The 19464-nt window shown below is 43.2% G+C and overlaps 2 protein-coding genes and 1 long non-coding RNA gene across 4 annotated transcripts in view; 1 reads left to right on the top strand and 2 right to left on the bottom strand.

Annotated features, from left to right (window-relative positions):
* Nucleotides 1–19464, top strand: part of LOC123384382 — a 33835-nt gene that overhangs the window by 1965 nt on the left and 12406 nt on the right. Inside the window, exon 2 of the long non-coding RNA XR_006595405.1 lies at nt 7003–7115. This is a non-coding gene — a long non-coding RNA (uncharacterized LOC123384382). The remainder of the gene's footprint in view (nt 1–7002; nt 7116–19464) is intronic.
* On the bottom strand, nt 10171–11532 carry SMIM26 (small integral membrane protein 26). Its single transcript, XM_023251497.2, has 2 exons — nt 11344–11532; nt 10171–10503 (listed from the first exon to the last, which is right to left on the bottom strand). The coding sequence occupies exons 1-2, from the start codon at nt 11459–11461 to the stop codon at nt 10337–10339; spliced, it is 285 nt and encodes a 94-aa protein (XP_023107265.1). The 5' UTR covers nt 11462–11532; the 3' UTR covers nt 10171–10336.
* SEC23B (SEC23 homolog B, COPII coat complex component) overlaps nt 16978–19464 on the bottom strand; it is a 46461-nt gene continuing 43974 nt past the window's right edge. For both annotated transcript variants that reach the window (XM_003983812.6, XM_006929984.5), the window contains exon 20: nt 16978–17443. In XM_003983812.6, coding sequence (XP_003983861.1) covers nt 17354–17443 — 90 coding nt within the window. In that variant the 3' untranslated portion in view covers nt 16978–17353. The remainder of the gene's footprint in view (nt 17444–19464) is intronic.

Below are 19464 nucleotides of genomic sequence, written 5' to 3'. Positions count from 1 at the left end.
TGAAAAGTTGCTCAATGACACTCCTCATCAGGGAAATACAAATCAAAACCACACTGAGATACCACCTCATGCCAATCAGAGTGGCTAAAATGAACAAATCAGGAGACTATAGATGCTGGAGAGGATATGGAGAAACGGGAACCCTCTTGCACTTTTGGTGGGAATGCAAACTGGTGCAGCTGCTCTGGAAAACAGTGTGGAGGTGCCTCAAAAAATTAAAAATACATCTACCCTATGACCCAGCAATAGCACTGCTAGGAATTTACCCAAGAGATACAGGAGTGCTGATGCATAGGGGCACTTGTACCCCAATGTTTATAGCAGCACTTTCAACAATAGCCAAATTATGGAAAGAGCCTAAATGTCCATCAACTGAGGAATGGATAAAGAAAATGTGGCTTATATATACAATGGAATACTATGTGGCAATGAGAAAGAATGAAATATGGCCTTTTGTAGCAACGTGGATGGAACTGGAGAGTGTTATGCTAAGTGAAATAAGTCACACAGAGAAAGACAGATACCATATGTTTTCACTCTTATGTGGATCCTGAGAAACTTAACAGAAGACCATGGGGGGAGGGGAAGGGAAGGAAAAAAAAGGGGAGGGAGGGAGCCAAACCATAAGAGACTCTTAAAAACTGAAAATAAAGTGAGGGTTGATGGGGGGTGGGGGGTGGGCATTGAGGAGGGCACCTGTTGGGATGAGCACTGGGTGTTGTATGGAAACCAATTTGACAATAAATTTCATATTAAAAAATTTTTTTTCTTGTTAAGTAATCTCTACACCCAACGTGGGGCTCAAGCTCACAACCCTGAGATTTGCACATGCTACCAACTGAGCCAGCTAGGCATCCCTTGTTTTGTTGTTCTACCATTCTTTAGGAGTTGTCTTTATCCGAATGGTCTAGTCAGATGGCTCAGGCCCACCTTCCTGCTCCTCCTCCAGTGGGAGGGGCCTCAGGAAGAGGAGCCCATGCCCAGGAAATGGCTCATCGCTCACTCACACCCTCTTACTGATGTGGCCCCACTTTCCTTTCAAAGAGGCAATAGACTTTGACAAATACTCCTGTGGAAGAAAAAGTCAACAGTCTCTGCCACAAATTCCAAATAGGAGTACTTTTCTGAAGACATTGTGTTAATGAACTCTCCATTTCCAGCCATTTTAAATGGAAGATGTTATTAACCTGATATAAATTGGAGACAAAGAAGTAACTGTTCATCCCAGAACCTGTAAGTTGTGCATAGAATAATTACTTTTATATTCCCTCCAGGGTGGTGACTATGGTAGGTACTCTATGGACATGACCTGAATAGGTGAATGAACAAATGAAGAAAGAATAAGTGAAAAATGAACTAGACAGCTTCTGCTTCTGAGTTAGTTGTGCTATGGGAGATATTTTTTGTGTATAGTAATATCTGGATATGACATATTTTAGCACTAGAAATACATGTAATACTAAAAATTCCCTTTGCACCTTCATCCTTTCTCTGATGATACAGGATGCTGCTATGTCCCAAATCATCAACCACCATTCTATTAGATAACATGTAATATAGCCAATGGATAGAATATGTGGTCAAATTTTTAATTATCTTAAATTCACTGAACTTTTTTTTCAAGTAGGCTTCACACCCAACATAGGGCTCAATGCTGGGCTCAAACTCATGACCCTGAGATCAAGACCTGAGCTGAGATCAAGAGTCACTTAGCTGAATGAGCCACCTGGGTGCTCCTGAACTTCCGTTTCTAATAGAACCCTGATGGGGGAGGGAAGGGGCACCTGGTTGATTGAGTCAGTTAAGCATCTGACTTTCGGCTTAGGTCATGATCTCACGGTTCGTGGGTTCAAGCCCCACATCAGGCTCTGTGCTGACAGCTCAGAGCCTGGAGCCTGCTCAGATTCTGTGTCTCCCCCTCTTTCTGCTCCTCCCCCACTTGCACTCTGTGTGTGCGTCTCTCTCTCAAAAACAAATAAACATTAAAAAAAATAAATTTAGAACCCTGGGTAGTTTTTCATTTGTGATCTGGCTCTCACAACAGCATAAAACATTCCGGTAACTTGAACTTTCTGGCATTTGGATTCTAGAAAAATAAGAAGTTTTCAGTGTTTCTTTTCAAAGCATACAGTCAATAGCTCCCTCTCTGCTTTATGAGAGGAGGTTGGTATGATGTGAAAAGCTTAAGCTTTGGTGCCAGAAAACCCTTGCTTTCTGTCCCAGCTCTACGCCTTTCTGTGTGACCTTAGGGAATATGGTTTAACCTCATTTGGCCTCAGTCTTCTTATCTGTAAAGTGAGGATAATATCTTATCTGGATTGTGGTGAAGAGTAAACATAATACAGGAGATCTCAAAAAATGATCTTGAAGCAAATAACCTAAGCATATTTTTACAATTACATATATCCATCATATCTGTCTGGGCCAAATCTGTCGTTTTGGAAATGATGATAGATCATGTAATTCATCTTAAAAACTCTAATTCAGTGCTTAAGATTCTCTGTGTTCCTCTGCCTCTCTCCGCATCTTGCGTTCTCTCTCTCTCAAAAAAAAAAAAAAAAAAAAAAAAAAAAAGTTTGAATAAAAGTCTAATTCAGGGTAAAGCAGAGCTCCCCTGAGTGTTTAAAGCCCAACACTCTGCATGCTAGAGCACTCTGGAGTGCAGTGTCCCCCCCAAAAGCTTATTTTTCAGCCCCAGTAGGTGGATCTCGATGGCTTAGGAGAACCTTAACTGTTGCTTCTTTGACTTCTGCCACTTAGATATATTTCTGGTTCCATCAGTACACAATTGGGTATGATTTTCTTCTCTGAAAATAGACAAAGGTCAGGAGAGTCTCATGTTCATTTTGACATAGGCTGAATCTGTGACAGAAAAAATACATAAACATGGCAAGATAGCCCTCTGATACGCTATCACCAGAAAGACCGTTAGAAATAAGCCCATCAACCCAATCAAAGGAGAGACACGGAGACTCAGAGCATGGTGAAGTGAGGCTTTAATCAACATTCTTGTAAGAGCAGGTGTCTGATGGACAGGCACACTCCGAGCAGTTACAACAGACAATTTATCTCCTAGCATGCAAGTCCCTCCCCTGGTTCCTTATTGGCTGAGTACTACAGAGGTTACAGCCTTACCCAGATGTTGCTTATGCGCATGTAAGGCAAAAAGTAGTCCGACTGGAACAAATGTACATTCCCTGAGGTGATGTAGGGACTTTCAGTTCCTCCTCCCTTTGTTCTTTGGCGCATGCTCATTGCAAAGCCAACAAAAATAAGCCCACAAAAGGGAGACGGGAAGAAGAACCTGGAAGTGAAGTGTCTAAAGGTTTGGGACTCCATGGGCGGGGGGTGTTGTACATATTTCCAATAGGTTGTAAACCTATTATTAATTAGACAGCATAGCTTTTATTTGGTATTTCTGAAAATGAATCATCTCCCTTACATCTCAGCCCTGCCTATCTTTTTTTTTTTTTTAATTTTTTTTTCAACGTTTATTTATTTTTGGGACAGAGAGAGAGAGAGAGAGAGAGAGCATGAACGGGGGAGGGGCAGAGAGAGAGGGAGACACAGAATCGGAAACAGGCTCCAGGCTCTGAGCCATCAGCCCAGAGCCTGACGCGGGGCTTGAACTCACGGACCATGAGATCGTGACCTGGCTGAAGCCGGACGCTTAACTGACTGCGCCACCCAGGCGCCCCAGCCCTGCCTATCTGATCCCTTCCACAAAATCCTCTCAAATTACTTCCTTACCTTGGATGTGACCCTCAACTCACCTGTGGTGTTTGGTGAGGCAGCAATTACCAGGCAGGGCTGGAAACTGAGCCCCTGAGTCCTGACACTGCTAATGACTGAGTGCTGTCAGGATGCTGTAAAGAAAAATTATCCTAAACTTGGAGTATCAGGCGAAAAGAAGGTAGCAGGTACTTTAAAAAAAATTTTTTTTAATGTTTATTTATTTTCAAGAGAGAAGGAGACAGAGTGCGAGCAGGGAAGGAGCAGAGAGAGAGGGAGACAGAGATTCCAAAGTGGGCTCCAGGCTCTGAGCTGTCAGCAGAGAGCCCAACGCAGGGTCCAACTCATGAACGGTGAGATCATGACCTGAGCCGAAGTCACTCGACTGAGCCACCCAGGTGCCCCTAGCAAGTGCTTTTAATGTGTTTAATAATCTGTGATATTGTAATTTATAATAAGAAATATATATTTGGTCTTCTTTTATTCCTGGTACAGAGCTCCTAAAATCCTTGGAATTTCCTAAGTGATGACAGTGATAAATGTGTCTTTTGTTACATTAATGAGGTGATTTTTGGACTCCACCTAAAGATGAGGCCTGGTTGTCAGGAGATCCAATCATGTGATTACAGGGTTAGAACTTTTAGTCTCACCCCCAACCTCTGGGGAGAGTAAAGGGGCTGGAGATATTGTTCCATTGACAATGGCCCAGGATTTAATCAGTCATGCCTATGTAATGAAGCCTCCATAAAACCCTAAAAGGATGGGGTTTGGAAAGCTTCCACATTGGTAAATGCATGGATATTGGAGAGACATGTGCTTGGAGAGAACATGGAAGCTCTGCTCCCTTTCCCCACACCTGGCCCTGTGCTTCCATCTAAAACATTAGATGGTTGGGGCGCCTGGGTGGCTCAGTCGGTTAAGCGTCCGACTTCAGCTCAGGTCACGATCTCGCGGTCCGTGAGTTCGAGCCCCGCGTCGGGCTCTGGGCTGATGGCTCAGAGCCTGGAGCCTGCTTCCGATTCTGTGTCTCCCTCTCTCTCTGCCCCTCCCCCGTTCATGCTCTGTCTCTCTCTGTCTCAAAAATAAATAAACGTTAAAAAAAATTTTTTAAACATTAGATGGTTGATTGGAATAAATGTACATTCCCTGAGTTACTTCCCTTCATACTAAGCCACTCACCTAGTCAGTAAAATGTTTCCCTGAGTTTCTGTGAGCTGCTCTAGCACATTAATGGAACCCAAGGAGGGGGTCATGGGAATCTCTGATCTATATATAGCCGGTGGGTCAAAATATAGGTAATAACCTGGACTTGAGACTAGTGTCTGAAGTCCAAAGAGAGAGTTGGAAGTGTACTGCCACAGGCAGAAGCACACGTGAGAAGGACTTGGGCTGTGACTGGCATCTGGGGGGGAAGTGACAGTCTTGCAGGATGGAGCCCTTGATCTGTGGGATCTGATGCTCTCTCTGGGTAAATAGTGTCAGAGTGGAGTTGAACTGTAGGACCCACAGCTAGTGTCCAAGAATTGCTTTGGTGTGGGGAACCTCCCCCCTCGACACACAATTGGAATTAGGTTCCACTCAAAGATTTTTTACAGGCCCACTCAAAAGTTCCTTAATTATCTAGGGGAATGTACCTTTGTTTGACCCATCATTTACCTATGATTAAAAGGTTACACATCAACTTGTAGATTTTTGACCAATGAGGATAAAAGTGATTCCTGTCTAGGAAACAAACAAAACCCCTAAATATAGGTATTTACCACCCTGTAGAATATTAACCAGAAACCTTATTCTAACATTTTTCTCCAATGCCTAAATTATCCCTGTTCCCCTATGCTCCTTGAACTAGCTTTATCATCCTACTGTTTTTTTCATTGAGTAGTTGAACAAGTCTTTGATATTTGCTCATCTGGTTTTATATTAGATTCATGTTTTTAACTTTTTGAAAAGTATATATATATATATATGTATACACACACACACACACACACACACACACACACATATATATATATATGATTTTATTTTTAAGTAATCTCTAAGCCCAATGTAGGGCTTGAACTCACAACCCCAAAATCAAGAGTTGTGGGGTCTACTGTATAAGCCAGCCAGGTGCCCCTTGAAAAGTGTATTTTGACAATCCTCAATTTTAGAATAGCCATCCTTCCGTATCTAGATGGACTTTGCATGGGTAGTGTGCGCAGGGTCCCCAGGACCACCCCCAGGTTTGGTGATTCCCTAACAGGACTCCCAGGACTCAGCAGATAGTCATACTCATGGCTATGACGACTTACAGTGAAAAGATACAAAGCAAAATCTGCAAAGGAAAAAGGCACGTGGGGCAAAGTCCAGAGGGAACCAGGCCCAGGCTTCCAGACTCTTCTTCCGGTACAGTTTTCCGGTGCTGGATTCCTCTGGCATCATGTGACATTTCCAAAGTGTTTACCAGGAAGCTCGTTAGAGACTCCGTGCCCACAGTTTTGACTGGGGACTGTTGACGTAGGTACCTTCTTGTAGAGGCTGCTTTTAGGAAAACAGGCTTGAGCAATGGAATGTGGAAAGGGCCCACAGCGACCACCTGGCTGAATACAGACAGGCCCTTCAGGTGACCCACCTCAAAATATCCACAGACCCTAAATGACCAGTGGACTACTTACAAGTAGGCAGTTACCAGAAAAGGGAGAATTCCATACATCGCCGTATCTCCTCTTCTTCTCCCTTTAAAAACAGCTCTAACCCAACTGCCTCATTGCAGACAGCCTCTCCTCTGCTATCCAGCCCGCCACTCCCTGGCGGTGTGTTCAGTTAACTTCTATCCCCTTTGTTCTGCCTCAGGTGAACTCTTTCACCTCGAGCATCACCGACTTCCACATGATCGTCGTCCCACATTTGGGGGCACCCATCCGATCAAAAGACACCCCATTTAGACACCACACTTCTGTCTAGCATGCACCAAATTCCCAGATTCTCAAATGGAAAGGAAGGTATTCCGCAAAGAATCACATTGTTCGCACAGTGTAGCAACAGGGAACCAGTCTTATCAGTTAGAGAATGGTAGAAACTCGGAGGAAATCCAAGTTCCTGGATGCCAGCCGAGGACCTACCTGGCTGGCCGGTCTCTTTAAGGATAGCCATGTAGGACTGCTCTCTCGACTCTTCTGCACAGCTAGGTTACACGCTTATAAAGGACACAGATGAAAGGCCTCCTCGGGGACTCCAAGGCAGATTGCCAAGTTGTCACCCCAAATCTGTTCTCCCTTTCTACCTTAGCAACAGAAGAGCAATATGCCCAGTTACACAAGTGCACCGCCAACTCCCATCAGCTCAGGGTGGCCAATGAGATGTAAGCGGAAGTTGTCATGTGGGACTCAAGGAATGCTCAGGTAAGAGACGGCAGGCAGCTACCATGTCCCTTTGCAGCGCTCCATTCCCTCCTGTCCGGGAGTGTGGAGTCTTCAGCAGCCATCCTGTGAATGAGAGGATGGAAACCACTTTCTATGAATGGAGAATCAGAAGGACAGAAGGATCCTGGGCCCCAGATGACTCCATGAATCCCTTCTACCAGCCCTGGACAGCCTACTGCTGGATGCTCCTATGAGAACAAACCCTTACGAATGTAAGCTGTTGTGGTCAGGCCACGGTTACTAGCAGCAAAAAGCAACCCCCACTTTCTATAAAGCCTATCTTTTAAAAAAAGAAAAGTTACTCAGTCAATACTGCCAGACCTCTGAATTTAAGGAAGCTGGTTTCCAAACCTGCAAACTTTTCTCCAACAGGCAGTTCCCAACTTCTGAACGTACATTTAAGTTGCATTTGCAACATGGATGTTTGGAATTCTTAAAACTTCTTCCCAGAGAAACATTATAAATTATATTTAGTTGTTAGATTAGTGCACAAAGGTCTATTTAGGCCACAATTTGGCTAAACTGTAGGAATCACTGTGGCTCCAAGCTGTTTGGAGCCACAATTTGTTCTGTTTTACTAGTTGGTTAGAAGTGTTGTGGGGTGCCTGGGTGGCTCAGTCTGTTAAGCGCCCAACTTCGGCTCAGGTCATGATCTCACAGTCTGAGTTCAAGCCCTGCGTCGGGCTCTGTGCTGACAGCGCAGAGCCTGGCGCCTGCTTCGGATTCTGTCTCCCTCTCTCTCTGCCCCTCCCCCGACTCACACTCTGTCTCTCTCTCAAAATAAAATAAAGACATAAAAAATGTAAAAAAGAGAAGTGTTGTGGAGGAAGAACATGGTCTTAGCACAAGCAGTTGGGGTTGAAGTGTTTTAAACAAGAAGAAAATGTAAGCAGATATATCTATCATCTATCTATGAAAGCTTTTAAATTTTTTGAGTAGAGCTGACACTAAAAATCTTCTCATGGGTAAACACAAATTTCCACTTTGATGAAACTAGGAGCCACATAATGGAGGGGAAGAACCAGAATCCTTAGCGCTGTTAAAGAAAAAAATATTCAATTACCCTTGTTAAAATACAGTAAGGCAGACTTTATTCAGGGCAGGGAGAGAGAGGGGGCTCAACTCTGAATACAGCATGGGCAATTGGGAATTTCCAGTCAAGGAGCAGAGTGGGAGTCAGTGGATGGGAAATTACCAGAAGGAAACATCAGCAACAAGGAGGTTCTGGTTGGTTAAGCTGACCTAACGGGATCCTTGCTGAAGACAGGCTAGGCTGTTCAGGCATCACCAGACGGATGGTGGAGGATGAGGAACCTGATCAGATATCAAGGTGATCAGGTATTAAGTGTGGAGAGTTCTAGTTAAAATGACTTAGCAGGGTTCTTGCTAGAGCAGGATTTAACAAGGAAATGCACAGAGGGGCCTTGGAGAAGTTTCAGGAGCCCAACTTAAGTTTTATCAAGCAAAGAATCTTTGCCAGGACCTGCAAAGACAACACTGATAAGAAGCCAGATATTTAGCCTCACAGAAACTGGAAAGATCTCAGTAACTGGGGGCAGCAGAACACTGGAGGTAGAGGTGGAGAGGGAGGGCTGAAAACAGAAGGATGCATGGGTCTGTATAAGCAGCTGGACCCCGAGGTGCCCACCACCACTTCAGAGCCAGTAATATCCCTGTCCTTTATTCAGGAGAGTTGGGGTTTCTGCTTGGGGATACTCATGGTAGCAGCCAGAGGACAGAGCACTGGACTACATGGAAATATATATTCTAACCAAATACCCTAAGCCCCTCCCCCATCCAGCTCCCAGAATTCCTACAGCCAGGTGTCTACCTGCAGGTAGGAAACTAGAGGAAATTCTCTGGGGAAAATGATCTATATACAAATGCTGGCATTTTGGTACTTCCCAGTAAAAGTCTGGGGCACCTGGCTGGCTCAGTTGGTTAAGCATCTGACTTCAGTTCAGCTCATGATCTTGCAGTTCCTGGGTTTGGGCCCCATGTCAGGCTCTGTGCTAACAGCTCAGAGCCTGGAGCTTGCTTCGGGTTCTGTGTCTCCCTCTCTTTCTGCCCCTCCCCTGCTCACACTCTGTCTCTCTCAAAAATAAATAAACATTAAAAAAAAAAAAAGTCTGGCTTACTGCCTGGAGTGGACATTTGTCATGGTATCTGCTTGCCCAGAATTTTTTGAACATCCTTTGCATATCTGGAGAACTTCCCCCTGTAAAAAATATTTCTTTAAATGTTTATTTATTATGAGAGAGAGAGCAAGCGAGAGAGAGAGCAATAGCACATAAGTGGGGAAGGGGCAGAGAGACAGAGAGAGAATCCGAAGCAAGCTCTAGGCTGAGAGCTCAGGGCAGAGCCCAACGTGAGGCTCAATCTCACGACCGCAAGATCATGACCTGAGTCCATTCCAAGAGTTGGATGCTTAAGTGACTGAGCCACCCAAGTGCCCTGAACTTCCTCCCTTAAAAGTCCATGAATCCCTAGTACAGAAGCCAGAAATTCACTTTCCCAGCCTCCTTTGCAGCTAGGGCCCAGGCATGTGATGCTATCAGTTAAGTATCACGGCACAAAACAGATTTATTTTTAATTTTTTAAAGTTTATTTATTCATTTATTTTGAGAGGCAGGGGAGGGGCATAGAGAGAGGGAGAGAATCCCAAGCAGGCTTCGCACTGTCAGCAGAGCCTGATGCAGGGAACAATCTCAAGAACCGCGAGATCATGACCTGAGCCGAAATCAAGAGTCAGATGCTTAACTGACTGAACGACCCAGGTGCCCCTAAAATCTAATTTATAACACACTTACCAAGTACTCAATAGTACCCAAAGTGTTTCTATAAATCCCTAAACGTAGGTGGGGACTTGCTGAATATAACCTTAAAGGGACCCCTAAAGCCATGTCTTCCAGCAACATGAAAGAAATACAAAGTTACATGAACTAGTTTCAGAAAACTGAGATTATGGAAGCTCAATGTGAAATTTCACTTCAACCTTTCATTCATGTATTGAGGGACACCTCACATATGCGAGTTTACTTTTCTTCAAGGAAATATTTATTGCATATTACTAGTAATTATATTTCACAGCAAAATTTAAATTAAATGGATACACTTTTCACAAACATAAACTGGAAATTAAGGCATCCATCAAATGTATATGCTGAACCCAGTCCCGGTTTTCAGCTTTCAGCAGTTAATCAGGATTCTGGTCCAGGGCCACCAGTCCATGATTTCCAAAAGTTGAGGATCCTGTCAGTGACTGGAACAAAATCTTCTTTATATGTGACAATTGTTTCCACGTAAAACCCTTTCGGCGGCTCGAGCATTTCATTTCTTGCGACATCCTTTTGCTCTACTTCATTGCCTTTCAAAAAAATGGAACACCTGAATGATGAACTTTTAAGACAGCAATCCATCCTTAAAATTATTAGTCAAGCCTCAGAAATCAAATAAACTGATGTGAGAACTACCCCCACCCCCATCAGATTTCTGACACTGTATTTCCTTTCTGTAAAAGGAAAAAATAAATATGACAGCACTACAGACACGGCAATGTTTTCAAATGCTCAATACTGGACACTAGTATTCTCAGGCCACCGATAATCGTCATCACCAATGTAATCTTCAGCAGTTATCACCTAACAGCTTTATCCAGATATACTTAACATGTCGTACAATTAACTCCTTTGAAATGTACCACTAAATGGCTTTCATTCACAAAAAGAAACCCCATTCCGTTTGGCAAGGCCCGCCCCCCCTTCCCTTCAGCCCCAGGCAACCAGAAAGTCTTACAGATATCTATAGATTTCCAGCATTTCTGAAGGCTCAGGGATTTCCTTTTCCGCCCAGTAACTGGGAAGGTTTTAGTACTCGGTTGGCGGGGGTGCTGAAGTGTTTGCTCGCCAACTACAACGGGGGCTAATGTAACCGAGGCATCACCTCTTTAAGTCACCGTCCAGGGTCTTTGACATTCCCTCTGGGGCCTTAAATAGATTCTTCAAATTCTAAGTGTAAAAACGGCCTCCATCAACAAGACGTAGGCAGCGGACTTAAAAAGTAGTTCCGGGTAGATTCCATTATAACGAATGGCTCTAAGCAATCGTTCCCACTGGTTTTGCAGAATAAACCCGGTGCTTGCGGCACAGCTAAACCGCTTATATAACCCCCTGGGGACGCCTCACCGAAGGCTGCCGGAGAACCGTACCTGGTACTTTGCTCTTTTTCCGGCCTAAAAAAATCAAGGAGCCTAGCAGGGTCCAGGCGCCCAGCGCGTAGACCGCGGACATCCGCCGGTACCAGGACGTGGCCTGGTCCGGACGCATGGCGGTACTCGGAGAAGACTTTGATCCTGGGAAGCTCGGAGCGGAGGCGGGCCTTCCAGTCGGCGCGTCACAGCCCCCGCCACCGCCTCCAATCGAGAGTCGACTCTGGGAGGCCGCTTCTTGCGTTGGCCCCGATGCATCCTGGAGCGTGTAGTCCCGAGAGTCGCGCCGGGGATTGGACTCTTAGTTGTGGGGTCTAAGCGGCTTCTCTGCTGTGTTATGCACCCACTGCCTCGCATACCACGTGATGGGGACCAAATGACAATTTCTCGGAGCAAACTTCTCGCGTGGAAAATTGTAACACCTGCGTTACGCAGGATTGAGATGGTAATTGTTTAGATTAATTTCACTCCTCCAGCTCTCAGATATGCGGGAATACCTGTCTTCCAACCCAACTCTTCTCCATTTTCCTTTCTGGAACCCAATCTGGGTGAGCCTTGGGTCCCTCCTTGTCAAAGCTAATCCCTCCACTGGGCTCTGGGTCCAATTCTTTTTTTTTTTTTTTTTAAGTAGGCTCCACGCCCAACGTGGGGCTTGAACTCAGGACCTGGGTCCTATTCTCTACAGCCTTTTCAGGGTCTTTCCCATCAATTAGACTACCCACATCTCAAAAACAAAACATCTTACACTATGTCCACCTTCAACTTTTCTCTTACCCATACATTTTTTCAAAGCATAATCTACCCCCACTCCAACAGATCAAACAACTTGAGAGCAAAAGCGATGTGCTTGGCACAGAGTGGGCGTTCAGTAAATTGCCATATCCAGTAACTACTTTTCAGCCATAATCAAATTTGCCTTCTAAAGCATTTGAAACCACTGACCCCACCTGCTTCTTTCACGGCTTCAAAAACATAATCTTCTTTAGTATCTTGGTATCCTTCGAGGATCTTCTTCCACCCTTCAGAAATTGCTTTGCCATACACAAAAAATTAACTCTAAATGGACCATAGGCTTAAATGTAAAAGCTAAAACTACAAACCCAGAAGAAAAGACAGGAGAAAATTTGCCACCTTGGGATAGGTAAAGATTTTGTATAATACAGAAAACATTGGGGCGCCTGGGTGGCGCAGTCGGTTAAGCGTCCGACTTCAGCCAGGTCACGATCTCGCGGTCTGTGAGTTCGAGCCCCGCGTAGGGCTCTGGGCTGATGGCTCAGAGCCTGGAGCCTGTTTCCGATTCTGTGTCTCCCTCTCTCTCTGCCCCTCGCCCGTTCATGCTCTGTCTCTCTCTCTCCCAAAAATAAATAAACGTTGAAAAAAAAAAAAAAAGAAAAGAAAAGAAAACATGATCCATAAAACCAAATATTGGTAGAGGCACCTGGGTGGCTCAGTCTGTTAAGTGTGGGACTCTTGGTTTCCTGTCAGGTCACCATCTCGATTTGTGAGTTCGAGCCCGGCTCTGGGCTCTGCATTGACAGTGCAGAGCCTGCTTGGGATGCTGTCTCTCTGTCTCTCTCTGCCCGTCCTGCTCTCTCTCAAAAGAGGTAAATAAACTTAAAACAAAAAAACCCTCAAATATTGGTAAATTGGATGTTTTCAAAATTAAAGCTTTTGCTTTTCAAAAGTCACAGTTAAGAAAATGAAACAAACCACAAAATTAATTATTCAGATACCTATATTTGACCAAGGACTTGTATCCAGAATACATAAAGACAACTTACAACTTGATTACAAAAAGACAACCCTACTAAAAATCCTTACACGTAAGATGTAAATTCTAGTCATTCTAATAGGTGTGTGATGGTGTCTTGTGGTTTTAATTTGCATTTCTGTGATGATTAATAATGTCCCTGAGCGTCTTGGCCATTTGTGTATCTTTTGTTAAGAGTTTGTTAAAATTTGTTGCCTTTTAGTAGGTATGTGAAGGATTTGGAGCTACCAGACCTCTTACTGGTGGGAACATAAAATGTCACAACCTCTTTACAATACTGGCAGTTTCTTAAAAAGTTGAACATACACCTACCATATGACTCAGATCTTCCATTCCTATTTATCCAAAAGAAATGAAAACATATCCACATAGACATGTACACAGATGTTCACAGAGCTTTATTCTTAAGAGCCAAAACAAGGAAACAACCCAAATCGATATCAACTAGTGAATGGCTAAATGAAATGTGGTATACCACTCGGCAATAAAAAGGAACTACTGACACATGCAGCTATGTGGTGAGTGTCAAATGGGTTATGCTAAGTGAAAGAAGCTAGACACAAAACCAGACAAAATTCTAGAAGCAAACTAATCTACAGTGGGACAAAGCTGACCAGTAGTTGCCTACTAAGGAAAACTTTGGGGGTGATGGAGATGTTCCATCTGGTGGTGGAGGTTTCACGAGTGTACCCCTGTCAAAACTCATTGAACTGTATACTTTAAATGGGTGCAGTTCATTGTATGTAAGTTATACCTCAATCAAGTTAAAAACAAAACAAAAACACTGATATTCTGTTCCAAACTCGTTTCTCTTCTCATCCTGAGCAACTTTACTCATGTTATTTGTTAACGATAGAAATCTGCTCCAAATTCTCCTGAAGGCAAATTTCTATTAATTACTTCCAACCTGCTGGACATTATTATATCTCAAAAGCTCCTTTAAATGTCCAGGACTGAATTTATCAATGCTAGGAAAGAAAGAGGAAAAGAACTCTTTCCTTTTGTGTAATTCAGAGAATGATTGACATGATCACCCAAGCCAGAAACCTGAACTCAGACTCTTGCCTAATATCCTATCTGTCACGTCTGTCTGAGCACCTGCCTCTGTTCAGGCCTCACCTAGATTCCAGCTTCCTCCCATCTGTCCTGCCACTCTCTAGTGTTTAAAAAAAAAACAAACCCTAACTGATCCTTTCCCCTGCTTAAAATGTCAGAGGCTTTCCTTGCCTTGGAGAGGAATTTCAGAGTCCTCATTAGCCACACTAGGCTCCATGCTTCCCCACTCAGGATGGCTGCTTTCCACACAATACTACCCCCCACCTCCATGTTCTCTCTGGAAACAGCCACCAGTACCCAGAGGTGGCACCTGCACGGCCACGTCTTTGATGTTGTCACCCAATGGTGCCACCTCACCTCAGCACCTGAACTCATTGTCACTGAAGAGAACACCAGAGCAAGGTGGGTCTACCACATTCTACCTTCTGTTAATTTGAAATGGAAAGGACCAGGTGGAACAGTTTCAACTTAAATCTGTATATGCAGTTTTCTGTACTCTTCTATTTGATGTGTCTCAATTAAAAATTATTTCCAAAAAGTAAGGAAAATATTCTATGGAAAAGATACATAAAATAAAAGCCCTTGGCATTTATTTATTTAAAAAAAAATTTTTTTTAACGTTTATTTATTTTTGAGACAGAGAGAGACAGAGCATGAACGGGGGAGGGGCAGAGAGAGAGGGAGACACAGCATCCAAAACAGGCTCCAGGCTCTGAGCGGTCAGCACAGAGCCCGACACGGGGCTCAAACTCACGAACCACGAGATTATGACCTGAGCCGAAGTCAGACGCTCAACCGACTGAGCCACCCAGGCGCCCCAAGCCCTTGGCATTTAAAATGTAAGTGCTAGGGAGCCTGGCTGGGTCAGCTGGAAGAGCATTCGATTCTTGATCTCGGGGTCGTGGCTTCAAGCCCCACATTGGATGCAGAGATTACTTAAATAAACTTTAAAAAATGAAATGAAATAAAATAAAATGTGTTAAACAGCTTAGGATAGGAAACACTCTGAGAACACACACCAAAGGCAAAAGGTAGTAATACAAATTCGAAATATAGAGAAGAATCAATCCAGATGGTCCAACAGTCAATTAAAAGGAGTTTTCAGCTTTGCTTTTCTACATAGCACTCAGTACCTTCTAATAAGTTATATAATTTACTTCCATTTTTTTTATTATTGGTCTTCCCTAACTAGAACATAAGCTTCACAAAAGCAGAAAATTTTGTTTTATTGGCTACATTCCCAGTGCCTGTAAGACACTCCATACATATCAAATACTGAACAATTATTTGTTGAATGAATGAAAAAATAGGCCCAAAGTTCTGAGAGGAAAATGATTTGGGGCCTAGAATTTTATACTCAGCAAAGCTATCAAGTATGAAGACAGAATAGATTCAGTCAATTATCTCCCATGTAACTTTTTATAGAAGCCATTTAAGATAGCAAATGACTTATGGGATAAAGAGTAGAACTAATCCAGGAGTCCAGACAAAAGAAATTCCTGGATTACTATTTTCGTAGCAATTGGCCGGTGACTAAGGGGAGATCAGTGACCTTTAAAGAACAATGGACTCCATTCAGTAGAAGAAGAGATTTGAATTTCTGAATAAATAGAAAACAAAATCTTCAATCAAAATAAGAAATTAGGAACTCTAGGGAAAATAACAATATAAGAAGTCATGATGTGAAAAGGAAGCACACCAACCCGGGGCGTGCTAGAATGTGAGCACAGTGACTAATTCTGTCACTGGACATGTTTTCCTTCAAGTGGTAGAAGGACTGGGGCAGCAAACCCCTGGAGACAAATGTAATATTGCCTGACCGAACACGGACAATGTTTACATGATCACAACTGTGTAAATGATATTTATTAGTTTCCAACTTTCAGAATGAACTTTCAGACAAAAGACAGAACTATGGTTATAAGTCAGAATGTAAATTTTACCAACCTTGATAGATAGAAAAATAAAGGTGTAGCTGATCAAAACTGGATGGTCAAGAGAAAGGTCTTACTTTCCTCATTCTGGAAAATGGGAATTGAGTGACACTGGTTGGCTAAAACTGATACAGCAACAAAAGTCTTGAAGGAAAGGTTAAAATCAGTCATCTTGGCACAATAGGTTTAGGCTCAGGGAGTGGAGGGAACTGTTATTTGTTATAAAGCTCTTTAGGATAAGTTTTGTCTCTTTTTTTAAAACCATGCATATATTACTTTGATTAAAAAGCAGTGCCAATGTTAAAGTTATTTTACTTGATGCCCAAGATAAATGGCTGTCATTTTGTTATAGCTATTTATGCCCATCAGTCACTCTTTAAAAAAAATTTTTTAAATGTTTATTTATTTTTGAGAGAGAGAGAGAGAGAGAGAGAGAGAGAGAGAGAAAGGATGAGCAGAGGGGCAGAGAGAGGATGAGCGGGGGGGCAGAGAGAGAAAGACACAGAATCCGAAGCAGGCTCTAGGCTCTGAGCTGTCAGCACAGAGCCCGACGTGGGGCTCGAACCCACAAGCCGTGAGATCACGACCTGAGCCAAAGCCGGGCGCTTAACCGGATTTGAGCCACCCAGGCGCGTGCCCCGCCCACACCTCCCCCCCCCCCCCCCCCCCAGCAGCCACTCTTTAGGGCTACTTGGGCTGGGCTGTTTACATGTGAGTTAGGGACAGTGCACTCCAGACAACTCTGCCTTGACAAAGTTTCACATATTTCAAGGTTTCCTTTGGTCTATTAACATTTAGACAGAAAATGTGAGGATTAAGTTCAGGAAATATCTCTTGGGGGAGTCACTTAAAACACACACATACACACAGACCTCAGGAAATCAAATCTGTATTAGCATTATTTTAGCCAGTGCTTTCTTTATCTATATTTATTTCCTTTCTGATCGTTATGATTTTCATCTAAGTAAGTTGCCAAAATACAGTATCTCTGATTTTACATAAGTGTGAAGTTAGGATACAAAAAGCATATAAACATCTACAAGTACCAAAACATTTATGACCTTACAATTTCATGTTGCAAGAAAAGGGGCACAAATAAGGAATACAAATAAATTATAATCTAAAGAGTTACATACAATGCTTCCTTTGATTATTTATTAAAACTCACAAGGAAAGTGAAAGGAATGTTTTTGAGCCATAATAAGCAATTGTGAACACAATGTGACAATGTTCTGCTCACATCTCCAGCTTAACAAGCAGTGGACACAGCCAGCTTCTTCAAATGATCCATGAACACCTGCAGGCTAACATCGTCAGTTAGGATGGGTGCTCCTGTTTCCTGAAATTTAATGGTAAACATTTATTGGCAGGTATCTCAAAAGCTGGTTAGAATTCATCAATTATTAAGGACCTTTCTACCTCAGAACATTCAGTGTTTCCCCCCTCTGCTCTGAGTAGTCCCTCTGCCTCATTAACCAGTCTTTCAACTGAAGCATAATTTCCTCACTAAACCCTTCTCTGACCCTCTGAGTTCATGCCATCCCTGCCACTCCGGACTTTTCTAGGCATATGCCCTTCTACTTTAATCCTCTCCACAGTTCTGATGACCTGCCCAGAGTCTGGCTCCCCATCAGGCATGAGCACGCCGTGTCTCATGTTCCCCATCATGCTGACAGCACCTAGCCTGAGGCTCTTTCATGGCCTGCTTACAACAGAAGCTTGAGGAGGGTGTATTTACAAATCAGTGGGTCAGTGCATCCACTGAACAACAGATGGATATCTGTATTATCCAAAACTGCTTGTGATTTATGTCATGCTTGGGGAAAAGAACTGAATAGAAACTTTGACTTCCAGTAAGATCCCAAACTTGTAAAAAATAAGTAAAAATATACATGATATACACCTTTTATATTATCTACAAAGAAGCTGGAAATACTTAACTCTACACAGTGGCAATATAGGTATTAATTTTCTTTCTTAATCTTTTCTTTAACATATTCAAATTTTCCAAAATGATACTACCAGTATAATTAGGAAAATATAAGCATAATTAAAATTTTATAAGAAGATTTCTTCTGGGAAGGAGTAGATGTGCTTTTCCCTATTCCTTCCACTAAGTACAAATAAAAACCCCAGACATTTTATATAAAACAAACATAAGAAGACTCTAAAAGGTGGACAGAAGAGAGCAGACAAACCAAGGTCCCTAAGGCCGAAGGAACAACACAGTGGTGAGTTCCCTGGGTTTCCTTTTTGCCTCATATCTCAGACCTGGAGCTGAAGAGGCTGGCAAACAATCACTGCACACAGACAAGAACATCAGAAAAAGCCAACTTTCTCTAGCTAAAGGAACAGCACAGCCCAGCAAGACCAAAAAATGTTAGATAATAACTGCTGCACTCCAAAGGTGACAGAAGAAACTGTGTCCCAACCAACACCAGCAACAGCTGAGTGGGCACCTTAGACTGCCACCCTCACAAGACAGCAACAAGGGACCCCAACACCCCCACCAGGATGCTGGCAGAGAAGGCCAAGGACAACACTGGGAATTTCATCCCCAATGGCCAGGGGGACGTCTCCCTACTGCCATGGTTATCAGGAGAGACCATTCAGGGAGCCTGCACTCCCACCCCTGCCTGGCAGTAATGAGATGTCCTCCAGGCCCCCTGCACTGGGAATCAGAGGTGGCCTAGTGGAGAGTCAGGACTTTTCATTACCACCCAGCACTAATATGGAGACTAGGTGGGGAGCTGGAATGCCCATCTCCACCTAGCAATAACAAGGAACTGTCCCTCACCCACGTGTTAAGAGGCCAATGGAAAACCTGGTTTGCTTCAAGTGAATGAAAAACAGTCAACAGGTATTAACACCAAGCCACCAAGCTGCCTACAGTGTTAGAATTATTTGACAAAGACTTCAAAGCAGCCATGACAGAAGTGCTTCAATGAGCAATTACGAGCACACTTGAAACAAATGAAAAAGTAGAAAGCCTCAGCAAAGAAAGTCTCAGGAAAGACGTAGACACAAATGAGAATCAAAGGAAAATTTTAGAACTGGAAAATACAGAAATAAGTTCAGTGTCTGAGCTCAATAGCAGAGAAGGAACAGAGAAAATCAGCAAACTGGAAGATAAAATAGTGGAAATAATGCAACTGAAAAGCAGATAGAAAATAGTGGGAAAAAAATGTACAGGGCCCCAGGGGTGTGTGGAACTACAAAAGACCTGACATGCATGTCACTGGAGTCCCAGAGAGAAAGGAAGAAGAGGATGGGCTGAAAAATTATTCAAAGAAATAATAACTGATAACTAACCAATTTTGGCAGGACTGATAAATATACAGAATCAAGAAGCAGAGCAAA

This window comes from Felis catus, chromosome A3 (genome assembly GCF_018350175.1).
Source record: "Felis catus isolate Fca126 chromosome A3, F.catus_Fca126_mat1.0, whole genome shotgun sequence".
Lineage (NCBI taxonomy): Eukaryota > Metazoa > Chordata > Mammalia > Carnivora > Felidae > Felis > Felis catus.
The sequence above is the reverse complement of the archived record's forward strand: the minus strand, read 5'-3'. Positions and strand labels throughout refer to the sequence as shown.

What these genes read in the sequence shown, in the direction of transcription:
- SMIM26 (XM_023251497.2), bottom strand. Translation starts at nt 11,461, where the DNA reads ATGCGTCCGGACCAGGCCACGTCCTGGTACCGGCGGATGTCCGCGGTC. An exon ending in GAAAAAGAGCAAAGTACCAG is followed by an intron (nt 10,504 to 11,343) that starts GTACGGTTCTCC and finishes TTTTTTTGAAAG; the next exon opens with GCAATGAAGTAGAGCAAAAG.